Source organism: Populus alba, chromosome 11 (genome assembly GCF_005239225.2).
Source record: "Populus alba chromosome 11, ASM523922v2, whole genome shotgun sequence".
NCBI lineage: Eukaryota > Viridiplantae > Streptophyta > Magnoliopsida > Malpighiales > Salicaceae > Populus > Populus alba.
The window spans coordinates 22,095,358-22,114,557 of NC_133294.1; the positions used below are offsets into that span (position 1 = coordinate 22,095,358).

At 33.7% G+C, this 19,200-nt stretch overlaps 2 protein-coding genes and 1 long non-coding RNA gene across 3 annotated transcripts; 2 read left to right on the top strand and 1 right to left on the bottom strand.

The window, feature by feature from the left end:
- Window positions 1–1,542: 1,542 nt before the first annotated feature.
- On the top strand, window positions 1,543–13,026 carry LOC118040779 (vacuolar protein sorting-associated protein 2 homolog 2). Its single transcript, XM_035047805.2, has 19 exons — window positions 1,543–1,781; window positions 2,039–2,083; window positions 2,227–2,261; window positions 2,368–2,418; window positions 2,829–2,933; window positions 3,037–3,108; window positions 3,748–3,819; window positions 4,140–4,220; window positions 4,308–4,343; window positions 4,451–4,512; window positions 5,491–5,543; window positions 6,396–6,481; window positions 9,100–9,108; window positions 9,269–9,404; window positions 10,454–10,564; window positions 11,300–11,412; window positions 12,299–12,373; window positions 12,498–12,551; window positions 12,680–13,026. The coding sequence occupies exons 1-19, from the start codon at window positions 1,748–1,750 to the stop codon at window positions 12,719–12,721; spliced, it is 1,272 nt and encodes a 423-aa protein (XP_034903696.2). The 5' UTR covers window positions 1,543–1,747; the 3' UTR covers window positions 12,722–13,026.
- A 1,400-nt stretch (window positions 13,027–14,426) lies between these two features.
- Window positions 14,427–15,440, top strand: LOC118040781 (CASP-like protein 1B1). The gene is made up of 3 exons (XM_035047808.2): window positions 14,427–14,719; window positions 14,859–14,982; window positions 15,077–15,440. Exons 1-3 carry the CDS (start codon window positions 14,490–14,492, stop codon window positions 15,308–15,310), a joined length of 588 nt encoding a protein of 195 aa, XP_034903699.1. The 5' UTR covers window positions 14,427–14,489; the 3' UTR covers window positions 15,311–15,440.
- A 1,392-nt stretch (window positions 15,441–16,832) lies between these two features.
- On the bottom strand, window positions 16,833–17,932 carry LOC118040782 (uncharacterized). The gene is made up of 3 exons (XR_004686195.2): window positions 17,688–17,932; window positions 17,505–17,589; window positions 16,833–17,379 (listed from the first exon to the last, which is right to left on the bottom strand). It is a non-coding gene; the product is annotated as an uncharacterized lncRNA (long non-coding RNA).
- Window positions 17,933–19,200: the final 1,268 nt, after the last annotated feature.

The following is a 19,200-nucleotide window of genomic DNA, read 5'->3' on the forward strand; positions in this document are numbered from 1 at the left end:
AGTTTAAAGCATTCATTTTTTAATTGGGCATGAGATTTTAAGTTTCTAATTGTTTTTGTATTTAAAAGTATTTTTTAAAAAAAAATTAATTTTTTTAATTTTAAATTAATATTTTTTTTGTTGTTTTTAGATTATTTTGATACATTTATATAAAAAATAATTTTAAAAAATAAAAAATATTATTTAAATATATTTTTAAATAAAAACATTTTAAAATATAATCACTACTATTCTTCCAACAAACTACATCACCAATGGCCGCCGAATTTGACAATTGTGCTCTCAAATTAAAGAGGAAAAATAAAATAAAATAACAATCAGCCATTCCTTAATGGCAAGCTTCTCCCACAATTGTCAACGGCCTCCTCTAGTGAGCAGTTGTTGACGGTGGCGAGGCATAAACTGTCCAGTTTCATGGCATCACCGCCACAATTTCAGATTTCTTAAGGGAAGTTGACAGAATTACTTGAAGGTGTAGTTTTATATATGGAATATTTAATTAGTAATTGAATCCCTATAACTGAATAAATTAATCAATTAGTCTTTGTAGCATCATAAATAATTAAATAGTCCATTGACTAAGATCGACCATCCATGATTTAGTAGTTTCTTACTCTAAAAATACCTTTTTTAAAAAATCAAATTTACCCATATCACCTTATTTTATTTTATTTTTTAGTTTTAAATAAAGGGAAAAAAAAATAAATTTTAAAAAAACACCGTCTATGTAATAAAAAAATTATAATTTTTTTTTAAAAAATAAAGATGAAATATGTAATTTTTCTTAACTAATTTGGGAGTATAGTTGTAGTTATTTTTTAAAGTATTTTTTATTTAAAAATAAATTAAAATAATATATATTTTTTTAAAAAATATTTTTTGATATCAGCATATCAAAATGATTCAAAAATATATTAATTTAAAGTAAAGAAAAAATAAAATAAAGTAAAGAAATAAATGGTTTTTTTTTTTCGACTCTTTCAAAATTTTTTTCCAATGATCTAATTATTTCAATATTCTTAACTTCTAAGTTAGCTGTATAAGTTTATCTTGACTAAAAACTCAAATTTTGTTTTTTAATATAAAGTATTAAGATAATATTTGTGGTAAGTGAGTTCAGTTTTCTTTTTTTTAACTTGGCTTTTTTTCATAGTTCTTATTAATGTATATTATTTAAGGTCATCTATTTCATAGAAAATAAATATTTTACTTCTACCAATACTAAAGATTGTGGACAAGTTTGTGATAAAATTTTATAATGCGCTCACACACATATATTGTATTTTTATTCTATTAAAATTGACACCCTATTATCATAGTTTAGAATTAACTTGGAAAAAAGCTTGAATCATTAAATTATCAAGTCAAATTCAAATTAATTATTTTTATTAAAAAAACTGAGATTAAATGAATCAATCAAATCATTATAAATCTAATCGGATCAAAGAATATATATATATAAGAATTAAATGAAAAGGGGCATTATAGGAAGTGAAGAGAACTGTAACGGCTAGTTAGACTAGTACAATTGGATGAAGATCTTGGGAGGAAAAAAAAAAAAACCAGCACGCTCCCCAAAGCAGTAGCCTCCTCTCCTTTAATCACATTTTCCACTTTCTTCATTACAGTAACACACACTTTCCTTACTTGGAAGAAATCTAGTACTGCATTAGGGTTTCTTGTATTCTCCTTAGAAGAGAGCAAGGGATTTTTTTTCGTAAGTGTACTAGGTTCACTGCTTGCAACAATGAACATCTTCAAGAAGAAAACTTCTCCTAAAGGTACTGTTTTTTTGGTTGTAAATAAAATGTTTAAAGTGGGTTTTGTTTTAGATTGGTGATTGTGCTGTAAATTTTTGAACTTTTTCAGTTTTGGTGGAGTAGAGGATGTTTTTTTCCTATTTGGGATTGTGTTACTGTTAAAATGTTAATGATTCTGTTGTTTGCTTTGAGTTTTGGAGTGGAGGGTCAGGGTTTGATGTGATAGTTTTGAAGCTTAGTTTGCGTGAAATTAATGAAGGATTGTTTGAATCCAACAGAGGCGCTCAGGACTAGCAAGAGAGAGATGGTGGTTGCTACTAGAGGTATTTGTGGTTGTTTGTCCTTGAAGGATCAAAATATTGATTAATTGTTACCTGGGTCAATTGGTTTAACAGTATAGTTGGAAACTTTCTGTGTTAAATAGTGGCAAAGCTATTATGGGTTTTTGTTTGTCTTTGATTTCTAGGAATTGAACGTGAAATTGCATCACTTCAACTGGAGGTATGTTGATGTTGCTTTTTTTGCAATGGTTTTGGTTGGAATTTACTACCAGGTCTTTTTTTTTTTAAATTCTTTTTCTAAATTGTACTTTGCAATGTATTTTTAGGAGAAGAAATTGGTGGCAGAGATAAAACAAACAGCAAAAACTGGAAATGAGGCAAGTCTATTTATTCTTCGGTGTAGTGGTTAAATGGTTCATGGATGAGAAAAATTATAAACATGACCTATTATGATCAGTTATTATCAATCTTGTGCCTTTATGATTTGTTATGAAGCATCATTTGACAACATGGAAAAATTGTCCGCTTTAAGAAGTTGTGGATGCACCATTGAGGTGAAATGAGATAAAATAATTTTAGAGTTTAGGGAATGAGATGTTTTGTGATAACTTAGACCATTCAGTGAAAATTGCACAAGAAATTTGAGTAATCTGTAGTTGCTGCATAAGTGTGTGTTGCATAATGCATGCAAAGGTAACATGGTTTGTTCGAAGTCATAGCTTGGAGCTGTTGAGGATGTCTTCTTGGATAGCTTCTTGATAATGTAAGACTTTTGCTCGATACTTAGGCTGCTACTAAAATCTTAGCCCGGCAACTTGTTCGACTTCGGCAACAAATAACAAATTTGCAGGGGAGTCGTGCCCAAATCAGAGGTGTTGCTACTCATACACAGGTAACTTTCTGTCTGCACAATCTTGTTTGTAAGTTTAGAAGGATCTGCAGGGTTGTCCTTGTTGTCTGATGTTGATGCCTTGGTCTTTATTTTATGTTCACAGGCGCTGTATGCCAGCACTTCAATTTCCACTGGAATGAAAGGTGCAACTAAGGCAATGGTGGCTATGAACAAGGTATTAATAGTGATGCAACCACAGTATAATAGTTCTTATTACTAAACCCATACTATTTATGAGACAGGTATTCATAGAAAACCATAATTCCATAAACCCATGTCTTATTGGAAGAGACGCTTCAAACTGGAAGTCATTCATACTCCATGTAGTGCTTGATATAGTATCATGTTCAGCAGTTACACACCCTTCAATGCACTTAAGTGTTGGCTATGTTTTGTTAGAGATGACGTAGGAGACATTTCATAGTGCAAGTTATGATCTATTATTTTCTTCTACTTCATTGACTGAGAGGCATTATAAGCATGAGCCATTTAAACTGTATTGTAGGAGACAATACTGTAACATTTTCAATGGTGCACATGTCGATTGGCTTGTATGGTGTTGACAGAAAGAGATGTCAAAAATAGCATAAAAATAAAAATGAGAGTATTGGATGACCTAATGTTGTGTTCCGGTGCTGCTTTGCAGTAAAAAGGTGCACAACAGGGCTGGTTGCTTAGATTACAGCTGTTCATCAAAGTGCTCGCATAATCCATTGAGCTTGTAGTCCTCATTTTGGAGGCTAATCTCCTGAAATATGTTTAAGCATTCTTTACAGTCGACTGGAGTATATCAATACCTTGTTTTTTTTTACAGCAAATGGCTCCTGCAAAACAAGCTAAAGTGATCAAAGAGTTCCAGAAGCAGTCAGCACAAATGGATATGACGGTAATCCTATGTTTTGTTTCTACAAGATTTCATTTTTTCCTATAAATTCCTGTGTATAAGTGGAGTTCCCATACTTCTTCTAGCAATCAAATGATTATTCTTAGATAAAAAAGTTTGGAGGAGACAATGCACCCACAACCACTGTGCCTTTTTTTTTTTTTTTTTTACTTATCAGGGTGACAATATGTGCAAGATGCCCCCCTATCATCATAATGTCAAATGGATTTCATTTAATGGATAGATTGAACTTTTCTCTATGACTGATTTTGTTGTATAGAGTGGTACTGGGAGTATCTAATATCTTATTAAACATTTTGCAGATTGAGATGATGTCAGAAGCTATAGATGAGACTTTAGACAAAGATGAGGCTGAAGAGGAAACAGAGGAGCTCACTAACCAGGTGAAACATCAACAGCAACAATTTAGTTTGTTTTAGTTTTATTCTAAAGACCTAGTCCATCTCTAATTTAAATAACATCATTTGTAGGTGCTTGATGAGATTGGTGTGGACATTGCATCTCAGGTTTGTTTTGTTGACATTAGTTGTCTCATGTAATCCTTGGTTGTTATGCATTCTTAATTTCTGGGATGTCTAATCATATGTATGATTCTGAACCTTGTTTTTAACAGTTATCTTCAGCTCCAAAAGGTCGGATCGCATCAAAGAATGCTCCTCCTAATGCTGTTACAAGGTATGGCGTAGCACTTCACTTTGAAGTAATGTCCATTATTTAATCCATGTTGAATGAAAAATGGCTCAAGCAAATTTAATTTATGGCATTGCCTCGTGAGTGAAACTTTCAAGTTGGTGATATCCCCGGCTCACAATTGGTGCCTAAGTAAAAATATACTCTCAGCTTTTTTCTGTTTAGTTAAAAGAGACTGAACATGTGAACAAAGGGAGAAGAGAAATCTTTTCATGTTTGCTATATAAGACTAGGACCACACCTAGATATTCTGCAAACAAGATAAAAATTGCTAGTTTTGCTATTTTGTTAGACTTGGATAAAATATATACCTGCAAAGTGCAAGCAGCTATGGCAGTGCCTGGCCTTGATCATTGATGAGTACTGCAACTTGCGTAGAGGTGTAGTCCATGCCAAGCTCGTGTTGGAATATTACAGGGTTCTTGGACTCTAGAATTTCTGTTAGTCCCTATAATATCATATTGTCCTCTGAGATTTAGACCATGGCGTACTGGGATGGCTAGTAGTGTTGGTGGTGTGATGGTTGGGTGTGAATCATAGGCACAATTTGTCGGGTGGTGGATGTGGCACCGGTTTAGATTTTATCATGGAACATTACCACTTTTTAATGGGTAAAGCATATTTAATGGGCCAAGTATCTGAGATAGAGGAATCTATTGGGATTTGTCTATGCTGAAACCATAAATTTGTTGTATTGAACTTTATTCGGAGACGGGGTTCTGAATGAGTGGTGTGAGAACTGTGATGATAAGAGATTTCACCATTGATATTTCCCATCAAAATAACAAGAGCGCAGAGAGTTACTTCGGAACAATACTCTATGGACAATACTTTGAGCCAGCGTCTGAGCGCATATTCTGCAAACTGAAGTTTTTCCCGTGACAGGAAGCAGATATAAACGAAGTCTTTACTCACCAAAAATTTGTTATACTAACAAACTCTTTTATCTGAATTTGTATGCAGTCCTGAATCTACCAATGTTGAGGATCTTGAGAAAAGACTGGCCTCTCTCCGACGCATTTGATCTGGAAAATTTTTAGCAGTGATGCTTGGAGCAGAATCTTCATGGGTGTAAATTCTTACAAGAACAGTCAGATGCATGAAATGCAAATTATAGTAGCAGCATTGTCTATGTTATACATATTCTACTTATGAGAAATACCAGCATACTAGACTTGATATATATGAACAGGAGAAAAGGTATTGCATAGTGAAAGATATTCTGATTTTGTACTTGCATTGTCTATGTCTTTTCATTTGGGTCATGGGAGGGTCTAAAATACCCAAAACACCTAAACCGCCTCCGTAGCCTCCTGGTCCTGGAGCAAAAACCCCCTTTTGATCATCTTTCAGCTTGCCCTAAAGACATGAAGCTACATAGAAGGGAAGAAAAAGAGATTTTGAGCATCAGGACAACATGCATGATCATCAAAGCTACTTAGCCCTGTTGCATTCCAAACGGGGATTGGCCAAATACTTCGAAAATAAAAGATATTTTTGTTAGATTTCTTTAGTCAAACTTTAGTTGGTCACTTAATTTAAACAAAATACTAAATCCAATAATTCCATCGTACAACCCCTTGTGCATCAGCATAATGCTGATGGGGTAAGCAACTTGTTTAACACATCTTGTCATCAGCATATTTTACGAGTAAAATGCAAGCTGGAAGCCAGAGTAGCTTTATGCACAAAGCAAATTCATTTCGTGCAATTGGCTAAGGAATTCATTCTAACGAGAATCTGTCTCCGTTCTTGATTGATCCATGAACGAAGAATCAAGTTGATTTATGCATAGAATATAACTCCAAATGGTCCAATCTCCAAGCAACTTCTTCTGTTGCTGAGGTCAATGGTCCAATCACGATGAGATTTTTGGGATCAGGAGATTTTTGTAGACCTCAAATTCCTTGTCTGGAATCATGATCAGCATGGTTTGACGTTGGACCAGAAATATGTAAGCATAAATAAACAACGCCAAGATGGCCCTGAAGTTTATGTGCAGCTCAATTTGGGTCCCTCTTGTTAGTGAAATTACACCAACCACCATGGATTCTTCCTCCTCGCAGGTCATTAATGGCATGCGGGAAGGACTTGTGCACTTCCCACAATATTTAAAAAAGAAATTGATCGTCATTTGCATAGGATTCCAGAAGGTGTTAAGCTGGACTTTTGTAAAATCTTTGAATTTAGACCCATGGGATATAAAATATTGATATTCATTTTCTTAACCTGCAAGTCTCTCTCTCTCTGTTTTTTTTTCTTAATTTGAAGGTCCTTGGATAAATTCTCCATACAAATTCTTAACCATTTTTTGTTTATTGAGATTAAATCTTTTTATACACCAAGCTAAGTTGTTGTCCATAGCCTATTACAAAACATACTAGAAGTGTTCGCTTTTTCCTGTGGTATATGAGGAGAAATACTCTGGGTTTAAACAATGTATTAACTATTTTGTCCTAAAAATCAAAATGTTATTTGTCAATTCATCGAGATGATTTACTAAATTTATGTTTCTTTTATATTGTGAAATTATTTCATCACCCTTGAAAGCTAAGAAAGTAAGTTTTTTGTCCGGAGGTTGTATTTGCATAGTTAAAAGACAATGATATCCTTAAAAACTTAAAAATTTTGGCTTTGTAGAGGTTTTTTTTTTTTTTTTTTTTCTATGTATTTTTTCTATAGTAAAATGACATATCTAGTTTTTTATTATAAAAAATTTAAGCCCGGGAAGTGAGGGCGTTTTCATCTTTACAACATTTTTTATACAATATTAGGATGCCTTTAAAGGTTTTTTAGTAATTTAAATCAATAAATACTAATAAAATCATATAAAAGGTTGATGCATGCAACACACAAGTCATCATCCCCCTCCACCAAATGAAAGACGCGTGGTACGTATTATGATGGGTCTTGAATTTAGTGAGTTAACCTAATTAACTATAGTTTTTTTGTTCTTTTTTTTAATTAATTTTTTTTTAATTTCATCCTTCAATGTTTGGTTAATTGAGAATTAAATTTCATAATTTGTTTTAATTTTCTTTCTATAAGGTTATTCCAATCTCATGACCTAGGTCATAGATTTAATAATTTAACCTTGTTGATTTGGGTTATTTTTTTAAACTAGTTTTTTTTTTAATTTCATTTGGGTTAACTAAGAATTATATTTCATAATTTATTTCACTTTATTTCTGAGAGATTATCTTGGTCCAATGACTCGGGTCAAGGGAGTGGCTGGTTAATCCAAGTTGACTCGAGTTGTCTTTTTATCTTTTTTTCTAATTGATTTGTTTTTCAGTCTTATAATTCAATATTATGTTGATTCATAATTAGGGACCTTATTTGATTTAATTTTTTATAGAGTAATCATAGTCTCATAACCCAGCTTACAGATTTTACAGGTTAACCTGATTTGACTTGATTCAGTCCAATATATTTTCGTCTCAATATTAAAAAACAATGTCACCTTAAATCTTTTTTCAGTCACATTATGTTTTCATCAAGGTTGTTTTTAGATCCACAAAATCAATAAGAATATATCATACCAATGTTCATTCGACTTAATATTTTTTTTCTACTAAAAAAATATATTAAAATACTTGAATATTATATATATATATATGTGTGTGTGTGTGTGTGTGATCTGCATTGTAATGGGGTCAATAATCTAGTATGAATTGTTAGACACCGTGTGATAAATATTATAATTCAAGTATTTTTTTAAATGTTTTTAAAAATATTATTTCACACATTTTTTTTAAAAAAATTATTTTTACCATGTGAGCAAACACATTTTGATAATCTCAATCAAATGATTTTTCTTCCTTTACAAATAAAACATGTCATCTAATAATGTCATAAATTCGCAAAACCTATGTATATCTCTTGGCATATGGCGTAATCATGAAAGAAAAAAAAACACGTCTATATGGCATATGAACTTTATTATTATTATTATTATTTTGGTTTTAAAAATACATAAAAATTAATGTATTTTCAAAAAATACAATATTATTATATAGACAATCTATACTCAGGCGTTGTTGGCAACATGGTCCAAATAATATTTAATAAAAATTTGATTTTTTTATTATAATATTTTTTAATGATTTTAGATTGTTTAAAAATAAATTTTTAAAAATAAAAATATATTATTTTAATATATTTATAAATAAAAAAACAACAACTATCATAATAAAAAAAATATTATCCCAGCTGGAAAGTTGACATGTAAAATATTTTGTCCTTTAAAACAAAAAACAAATCAAAAAATAGGCTAGTTCTATAAATAGAACCAAATTGAGGGACAAGAAGCAGAAAAAACTTTAAGACAGAAATAAAAGGAAGCTTCTACTCATACCGTTGACAGGTTCTATTTTTATAACAAAATCTTTCACCTTATTTTTCACGGAAATTACAAAAACGCCCTCAATTTCCTACCTTTTTCTTACCCGAATCAGAAAATGAAGTCATAATACATTCAATCTTATCTTTCTAAGCCCTCGATTTCATCAATCTATCAAAAAACCCACCTTGGTTTTTCCCTAAAAAATCGAACTTCTTTCTTTTTTTGAAGGAATTCAGGTTTTTTTTTTTTTACTGCCAATTTTGATCGATATTCTTGTTTTGACGTTGAATTCATGTCTGCCCTTGAATTTTTTGCTGTTAACTATCATGTTTTGATGTTAAAGTTTGGTTCTTTTTAATGTTTCTGACCTGGGTTTTTGTTTTTTTTTTTTTGTAGAGAGAAAGAGGGAGAGGGAGAGAGATGCAGAGCCAGGTGGTGTGTAGAGGGTGTAGAAGTTTATTGTTATATCCAAGTGGAGCTACTAATGTTTGTTGTGCTTTATGTAGTACCGTTACCTCTATTCCTGCTCCTGGTATATAATTCAGTTCCCTCTCTCTCTGTTTTGTTTGTTGAACCCTTTAATATTTATGTTTTTATGTGAATGCTTTTCGCCTTTATTAATGTTCATGATAGGCGCAATGAATGTTGTTAATTTGGAAGATTTAGGTTTTTGGTTTTTGGTTTTTGTTCTTCTTTCTAATTGGTACTGCCAAGTTTAAAAATTTCTTCTGCCTTTTGTTTTAGTGTGTTCTAGGAGATAATTGCTCGAAGAATTGTTGGTGGGAAAGATGGAGGCTGTGGGTTTTAGATGAATTAGTTGACTTGGGTTGTTTTAGATGAAATTATGGTTGGATTTGATGATTAGCTTTGGAGGTTAGAATTTCATCGAAGTTGTTGCTTTGGATAAATTTGGAATTTTCTGCATTATGGAATTGAAGTTTAGAAATGGATGAAAAATGCTTCTAGAACTTGTGTTTTTACTGTTAAAAGAGAGTTACCTTTTGTATTATACTGGATGTCAGTGCCATCTAAGATTAGCCATGGATTTGAAAACAGGAATGCCTTCTTCCGTAGTTCATAACCCTGCTGTTATACACTGAGTGTTAAAGTTTCATGCTCATTGTCTGGCTTCCATTGCTTATACCGAGTGCCAATTCTGAGCTTTTCTTAAAATGAAGGGACTAGCTTGTTCTTAGACTCTAATGAGAATATGCATTTGTATCTGACATATAAGTTAGATTGCAGTTCAAAAGGATTTGGTAATTTAAATCATTATAGCCTTCTTCCCTGGTTCTTGATATGAACAGACAGCCTTGTTACCTAAATTTGTAGTACTAGTTATAAAAAACAACCAATCCCCCAACATGTCCACATTCTAGATGTTGAAATTGAAATGCTTGTGGAACCTCCACTCTTTTTTATGAGGATATAAAAATGCTCCAGTTCCGTTTCGTTCTCTTTTGACTTAAATAAAAAAAAGTAAAGAAAAAGAATTCAATATGTGGTGGGAATTTCAATTTAGCTTGGATATAATTAAAATATATGGTGATAGGATATTTGAGTCCACTTGCAAACTTGCAGGGATGGACTTGGCTCAACTCATATGTCGAGGTTGCAGGACATTGCTAATGTATGCACGGGGGGCAACAACTGTGAGATGCTCCTGCTGCCACATAGTGAACTTTGCACCAGGTATAATATAAGCATTGTAAAATTATTTCATACTATTTGACAAATTTGGATTTGCAATTTGCAAGCTTAACTCATCTAATCTGCTCCATAACAACAGAAATAGTCTTGTGCTGTTTTTCTTTTTATAGTGTAAAGGTTTAGGTTGATAATTTGCTTCCAAGAAGCTTGGATTGCTCTTTTCTTCCATGGACATTTTCTGTGCCTTATCAAAACATTTCAGATATTCAAGGGGAAAAAAACTAAAAGACAAGAAGTATATAGAACTACCAGCAGGGCACCAATGATCCTAATTAATTTATAGAATGTAGTGGTGAGAGTGGTATCTTCTTTTTGAGATGAGAATTCATTTCTAAAAGTTCTCACTTTATTGCTTATTACTCTTTTCCATCTCACTTGCTTTCTTTTAGTAGTTTGTTTGCACTATTTTCCAGGTTCCTTTTTTATTAGGTAATTGCTATTGAATTTTTAAAATTTAAACGTTTGGAAGGATTAGTAGCTGGGGCACTTATGGTTACTGGGATTGGTGATATGGATTTATTTTGATACCCAGTTTCCATCAATTTACCTACTGTCAATGAAACTGGAAGTTGTTCCCAGTGGCTTCATTTGTGTACTTTTTATCATTTAATTTCTAAATTGCATTTATCGATTGTGCTAAGTTTCCTTTATCTTTCTCTTTTGTTTGGTGGTGTGTTCTGATTTGTTTTCTCTATGTTTTTGTGGTTGTGTGAGTAGGACCTAACCAGGTTGCTCATGTTAACTGTGGGAACTGCCAGACTACACTCATGTATCCGAATGGTGCTCCATCTGTCAAGTGTGCGGTCTGTCACTATGTTACTAACATTAGTGTAAGTGCATTAACTATATTGAGGCACCAGTATTTACCTTGTAAAATTTGCTGTGGCTGCCAAAGATTGAAATTATCTTCGGTTTTGGCTCAAGTTTTTTGCTTCTGTTATTTAAATTAATTTCCATCTCATGATATGAACTTCAGTACTTCAAGTAGTAATCTGCCTTTGCATTCGTGCATTGGATCAAGATTGTCTCCTGTTAATGTTCGGGCACATACTTTCTCATGAACAATAGTTTATCTAATATTCTGCTGCCTACAAATTATGCGAAGATCTTTATGTCTTTCTATCTCTGGATGCATATAATGATCTGTACTGTATGGTTGAAATATTTGAATTCCATCAAGGGATGGATAGTGGATAACGTTATGTAGTCATTAGGAGTTTGTCTAACATGATTACTGCCTCTCTTTTTAAGGACCGTCTTTACCATCATTAATTTTGCAAATCTCCTCCCCTCCTTTATACATCCTGCTACTCATTTCTTGGTAGTTATTGCCAAATCACCAACTTTCAGTACAAAGTTAAAGCCTGAAGGTAGATATGTGTATGAACTCAGAATTTTTTTACTTTTTTTGTTGAGGACACATAATAAGTTGCGAATGAGCTTTCCACATGCCATTGAAATTGATTTATAGCTCCTCTTTTTGACAGTTCTCTTTGCTATGATAATACGCAGTGTCTTTGAAAAACAAAGTTTGTCCACAGTGACCACCCAACCTGAAACTTCCTCCTTGATCTTTTGATAGTTCTAAGTACTTGCTGCTGTGGTTCGCTTTGGGATGTGTTGCAGAGATAATCTTGACATTTTTTTAGTAAATGTGCTTATTGTTTAACAAAATTGTCCTTTTCACTCCCTTGTGTTGTATCACGTGTCTTGCAGATGGCTAATGTGAGAGTTCCGCTTCCAGCAAACAGATCTAGTGGTATAGGTGGAACAATGCCGTCTACTTCAACAGTAAGTAACTGGACTTTTCTTTGCTGGTGGAAAATGCTACAAAAAATCTTGGTTATTTTGTATCTAATGCTTAGTAATTCTGTTATTTCCCTTCTCATACCTGTTTTCAATGCCTCATTCTCAGACTCAAACTGTCGTTGTGGAAAACCCTATGTCTGTTGATGAAAGTGGCAAATTGGTATAACTCAACTTGATTACTTTTCAACTTTTCTTGTTAAAAAAATCTGATTTATTTTTCCCATTCTTTGTTTTCCATTCATTCCTTTGGAGTAGAATATGTGCTGATAAGATTTCTATCCATTGCAGGTCAGCAATGTTGTTGTTGGTGTCACTACAGAAAAAAAATAATCCGGTGAGATTTTGATATCTTGCTATACTTTTAGTAGGAAATGGCCCAGATTCATACTATGTTGTGAAGAAGGATATGAAAATTCGTTATGTATATTTTGTCTAAAATAGCTATGAGCAACATTTGTTCAAAACCATTTTGAATACACGAGCTGTCAGTGAAATTTGCAGTGTGGATATGTACATTTTGAGGATATGAAGCTTTAGAGGGCATTCTTTCTGTCCCTCTGATTGCTGAACTGAAACATCGTTACCTTTGTACTATTATCTGGTTGAGTGAATGTGCTTGTATCTTTCAAAGTGAACTATCATATACTGTATGCAGGGAATGTGCTTATTTGGTACTTCCGGAACCCTAGATTCTTGAAGATAAATTCTGTATAATTGAGTGTTCTATCATTAAAATCATGTTTTAACCTTTCCAAATTAGTTGTATCTGCGTTGTGACTTGTTTCTCATCAAGGCGATGACTTCTTTGCAATAAACAGTTAGACTTTTTTGGGAGTTTAATCATTTATAGAAAATGGATGTATTTCCTTTCAAAAACGAATTGGGAGGTGCACATTATTGACGCCAAGGCAATTTTTAATAACTTGTGCTAAAAGAAAAGGGAGGAGAAAAGAAATGAGCCATAAGCAAATCTCCATAAAATAGTAAAGAGAGATCACTTCCTAAGCTTGAATTTTGTCTTGATTAGAGTTGTGGATTCCTTTTCTCGTCAGATGACAATACAAGTCCAAGCCGGAGAGATTCCTCATGAAGAGGCTGTCTAGCTTGTGATTAAACTTATATATTAATATTTGAGTGTGTTTAGCATGAAAAGATATTAAATTGATTATTTTTATTTGTATTTTTAATTAGGGAGGGTGGTTGATGGCTGGACCTATGATACATAGCCCATTTCCTCTTGAAATTTTCTTGATGAATTTATAACTTGGTTAAACTTTGAGACCCGACTTGGTTAACTTGAATGAATTTTTAAATATTTTTAATTTAAAATAATATTATTTTAATTATTTTTTAAAATTTTATTTAAAATAAATATCAGAAATATATTATTTTGGAATAGATTCGAGTGGCTCTCTAATCTACAAATTAACTCAAAAACTTACTATCAAAATCGATAAGATGTTAAGCCGAGTCTAATAATTATAATGTGGAAGCATCCAAGTCTATTAAGTAAACATAAATATTTTTTATTATTTTTAATTAGAAAATTATTTTAATAATCTAATAAGTGATGACGAAACATTTTATATAATTTTTTTATTCTTGCTCAGCTACTCTATAAATTCTAAGAAATTGAACATAAAGCATATATCAAACAATACCATTCTCTTCATTTCTTTCGAGAATGGAACCCAAGTTCTTCACTTGTTTAGCATCCAAAGGCCTTTTTGTTTGTCTGGTTTTCTCTCATGTCAATGGGATTTGTCAGGAGGAGGAATTCTCCAACACAAACAAGCAATTGGCATGACAAGATCATGAACCTTACCCTACGTGAAAAAAATCTGATGTTTACTGCAAGGGGAAAAGACTTCAACTTTTCCCAACCACCAAAACCAAAATTGTGAACTTTAGTTCGATGGTTAGACAACCCAAGGAAAGTTAGTGGCACACTAAATGTGGCTTTCTAGACTCAACAAAGGGATTTGGCCATCCATCTTCCTCTCTTAACCTATATATACTGCCTGCCTTGTGCTGGTCTGCCATCATCATTACACCGTTCTTCCCTTCTATCCCAGTCTCTCTCTTGTCTTCTGTCAACATGGGCTTGCATAATGAAGAAAAGCTTGAGCTTGGATGCTCTGGCTTACAGCAAAAGCCAAGGAAATGGGTTCTCTTGATGGTAAGGGTGGTTGCGTTCTTGGCCACAGCAGCTGCAACACTTGTGATGGCGCTCAACAAAGAAACCAAAACTCTTGTTGTTGCCACTGTTGGGAATACCCCAATAAAAGTCACCCTCACTGCCAAGTTTCAACACACCCCAGCATTCGTGTAAGCCTAATCAACTCATCTCCTTCCTTTAACATAACTGTAATCAGCATTTGTAAGTACATGAACATAGGAGATGGGAATTTAGGATGGAAATGTTTCAGTATTTCTAGTTATGTGTGTGAGATATGGTGTACTGCAGGTTCTTTGTTGTAGCTAATGGAATGGCTAGTTTCCATAACTTGGTGATGATTATGGTGGAGCTTTGTGGTCAGAAGCTTGATTACAAAGGACTGCGCCTTGCCATGGTCGCCATTTTAGATATGGTAACGTTCTCACAACTTTTTTCTTTACCAAGAGACAAAAAAGGGAGAGAAGACTCTTTGTTAAACAAAAACTATTTTGCTCAAATGTTTGCAGATGACAGTGGCTCTGTTATCAGGAGGGGCTAGTGCTGCGACTTTCATGGCTGAGCTAGGAAAGAACGGGAATTCTCATGCAAGGTGGGACAAGATTTGTGACAAATTCGAGACTTTTTGTGATCACGGTGGCGCTGCACTCATTGCTTCCTCCGCCGGCCTTATTCTCATGATGATTATTAGTGTCATGTCGATCATGAAGCTTCTAATTAAACCAAAATCTGACAGCAGCTAGCATTGTTGTCCCATAATGTAAGGACTAAGTGAATCCATTCACTTTGCACCCTTTTCTGCTCTGTGTATTACTCTTGCAAATAATCAAGAATGTTGCCTTCGAGCCGTCTTTGTTGCTATGGCCAGAGAAATGCTATCGATCAGCTGCTTTCAAGTCTCAACAACCATGCATAACAGATAGAGTGTTTGAACATTAACATGGCTTAATTCTAGGGCAAGGAAAGATCCTTTTTCTATCCACCTCTATCGAGCTTCCACAATCAATATACATAGGAAAATAGATACGTGGACCCGGGCTACACGCATGGCTGGATATATATATATATATATATATATATATGACTATAATAAATTGACCAAATAAAAAAAGAATTACAATAACCTGAAAAAGAAGAAGAAAAAGCGACCCCGTAATTAAACTGAAGAGGAGGGTCAATGCGAAGAAGTTTGGGTTTTCTGTACCACTCACAATCTCCAGAAGCAGGACTCCAAAACTAAAGAATTCAGATTTCAGAGAAAAAATGCCGTCCATAGCATTCCTGTTATTCTCCAGCGCACCCCTCAAACTATGATCATTTGCTCTAATACAAAAAAAAACCATTTTAATTCAAGAATTTAAACTGTTTAATGAAGTTATAAGATATAATTTATATTACTGTGACATGCTAAAAGCTAAAGCTCGTCGCACCGAAATTTATTAATTTTGAAATATATCAGGAAACTGAAGCGCGTAGCAGCATGGAGAGAAATTGTTGCTTACCAAAGATAAAATGAATCCAAGCTTTTATTAGGCATGTAGTCGTAGACTAACATCTTCTCATCCCCTTGAATGCAGCAACCCAGGAGCCTGACAAGATTCATGTGCTGCAATTTAGCTACGAGTATAAGCTCGTTTTTGAATTCAACAAGCGCTTGTCATGAACTTCTTTGATAGTCTTTTTATGTCTCTCTCTCTCTCTCTCTCTCAGTCGATAAATTTCCCTCAAATAAAACATCTCATTAGTCATTACATAGATTTTACAGGGTTTTTGAATTTTGTTCTTTGAGTGATTTATATAAAACTACATATAGTAAACAGGTCCAAAACTGCGCTGTCCAAGTTTATTCTTTGCTGAGAAGCAATCTGTGGCAGCCATGATTGTTGCAGCATTATACACTTTCAAGTTATGTCCCTTGTTCCCCATCATTTCCAAGTTCATGGATGTCATTTGTTAGACATGAAACCCGGTGTGGGCCAAGCTTTGAATCAACGGTTCATCATATTGATTTGTAGGCTGAGAAAATCACATCGTGTTGAAAAAAAATCACAATTCACCTAATAAAGTTGCATTATCAAGTCATAAATCACATGGTTAGGCCACTGACTTTGTTCTTTAACACAGCAACCACTCTCAACTGATTTATTCAGTGGGTTCAGTCATGTTGTAGCTCCAACCATTTGAACATACATGGTTGGACGATGCTAAGAATATGAACCAGCAACGTTCAACACATAGATAATCACAGCATGAAGAAATGCCAAACGAAAAAAAAGAGGAGTGTAATTGCAAGCAAAAGCTGCGGCAGCCATATTAGCAGAAAAACATAGTAAGAAAAAAAAATGATGAACAGCAGACATGATCTCAAAGTATATAGATATAATTGGCATTCTTTTGAGGAGATGGTATTTGGACTTGCTATGGGATCATTCCTCTGTGCTTGTAGAAGTCAAAAGTACTATAATATTATTCATCTGAATAGAACATCGACCCAGATATGCTAAGGTCCGCTTATGTACTGATACATCCAACTCTCAACTCAATGGTTTTCAAAAGAGAAACCCTTTGTCCTGTTTGAGTTTCAAAACAAAGTGAGATAATATCTGGATTTGATATGGGTCTGGCCTTCTATTATGATAAAAACAGAGAATTGATGTGCATGTTTCTGAGTTATTCTTAGTTCCTTCAAAGTTTATGAGCTTGAAAATCATAATTCAATTCTTTTTGCAAGCTTCTGCTGTGAAACTTCGGTTGATTCTCTTGAATGCAACAAAAGCCGAGGCTTTCCGTGTTTGCAACAATGATAATCCTGCTGCATTTGGACAAATCATGATGCAAAAAAGGTCAAGCAAGGAGAATTGGTGCCCACTTATCTTAAATTTTATGGCAGGCATGATATGAGGAAAGTACACGCAGAAAAACACAAAAGAGAGTGACCTGTGGTTGCGAAGATGCTCTGGTACGCATTTGTTTCTGAGGCTAGGGCAAAATATCATGGCTAAAACCAAAAACAACAAACACCCTGCAAAAAAGGATGAAACTCGGTAAAAGAAAGGCTAGAAAAATAGAAATAAGATCAGAGAGCAAAAGTTTAGCAGGAAACTAACAAACGCAGCTAACCATGGAAATTAATGAACAGACTTGTGAAACAAGGCAAATAAATCCTCTCTGACACATATCATGTGATCGTTGATATGAAAAAGAGCAAGAAAGAAGCTCAGCACCCCCTTAACAAACCAAATAATGTGGCAAGCAATGAGAAAATGAAAGGACGGGAGCTGAAGCGACTCCATAGTGACGAAACCAAGTAGAGAGAGTATAAACTAAAGGGAAATAATATCATCCCACTTTTCTTGTTGAGAGCCAACACCAAGAGAGAAAGATGAACGGGAGATAGAAGAGTTGCTAGTGATGGATCATGTATTTTTTTTTTGTTTTTCAAAAAGTCATGTTGGTAAGTCCCGAAACATCTCTGGACAGGCCTGGGCTTAACATGCATTGTTAGGCTAAAAAAAACCACTGGGCCTAACATGCACTACTAGACCCAGCACTTGGGCTTGACAAATGCGTCAGGTCTAAACACGGGTGGGCTTGCGCACATGTGAGGCTCAGTAAGTGGATCTAGTGTGACGCCAGGCCCAGGCACAGCTGGGCAAAGAGCCTGCCACACCAAGGTATTATTGGATTTAGCAGGTGTTGTTATGCCTACGAGGTTAAGGTTGATATCCGTTGACCAAGGGCGTTAAGCCCTAGGATTTTTTATCATCACATCCTAGATGTGCTAGGCACTTAATGTTTGCCTAGGCCTAATGTATGGCTAGATCCACTACACCTATGAATTCAAATGTAATACTTGAATATAATGTCATACCTCTATATATTTTTAAATAAATCTTAAAGAGATTATTTCTCAATAAATATACTTAATTAAATAGGTTTACATTTCACTAACACCATTAGGTGCATTAGAATCTCTCGTGGCCTACTATATCTCCATTTCTTAACTAGATAAAATTAATGGAAGACAATGTGCTATAATGGTATCCTAAATAGACTGGGTGAAACACAACTCACGATACAAAATTAATTTAGAAGGGTGGAATGACTCTTTAGCTTCTCAACTTCAACAAAAAAAAAATAAGGTTCACATGCTATATAAATACTCCCTGAACTACCTAGATAAATGGTTCTGAATCTCTTAATTCTCTATTGCATATATATTTTAAAGAGTATTTCTTTCTAAAAATATCATTACTCTTTTTCTAGAAAGATACTTACTTAAACATCAAAGAATCTTTTAATATATTATAAATTTGTTTTTGCAGATACAATATCTCTCACATCAAGCTACACCAATTTTGATCATCTAGGTTAAAGAGAGTGGGTCAAATTACAATAACAAATGATTAACCAATTTATAACTTATTCTAAGCACCTTGGGATTTTCAGGGATATCATTATCTAGCAAATTGTCAAATTTCATTGAACTGCTATTAATTTACTAACTGCATAGCAATTTTTCATTGAGCAATTCTTGCAACTCCAATTTCAATATCTATCAGAAGTTAAGACAATTTTATCGAGCTGAGTATTATAAAAAATACAAAATAATAATTTTAATAAAATTCTTTTT

What these genes read in the sequence shown, in the direction of transcription:
- LOC118040781 (XM_035047808.2), top strand. Translation starts at nt 14,490, where the DNA reads ATGGGCTTGCATAATGAAGAAAAGCTTGAGCTTGGATGCTCTGGCTTA. An exon ending in CAACACACCCCAGCATTCGT is followed by an intron (nt 14,720 to 14,858) that starts GTAAGCCTAATC and finishes GGTGTACTGCAG; the next exon opens with GTTCTTTGTTGTAGCTAATG. An exon ending in TGGTCGCCATTTTAGATATG is followed by an intron (nt 14,983 to 15,076) that starts GTAACGTTCTCA and finishes AAATGTTTGCAG; the next exon opens with ATGACAGTGGCTCTGTTATC.
- LOC118040779 (XM_035047805.2), top strand. Translation starts at nt 1,748, where the DNA reads ATGAACATCTTCAAGAAGAAAACTTCTCCTAAAG. An exon ending in GTGTTGCTACTCATACACAG is followed by an intron (nt 2,934 to 3,036) that starts GTAACTTTCTGT and finishes TTATGTTCACAG; the next exon opens with GCGCTGTATGCCAGCACTTC. An exon ending in CAGCACAAATGGATATGACG is followed by an intron (nt 3,820 to 4,139) that starts GTAATCCTATGT and finishes AACATTTTGCAG; the next exon opens with ATTGAGATGATGTCAGAAGC.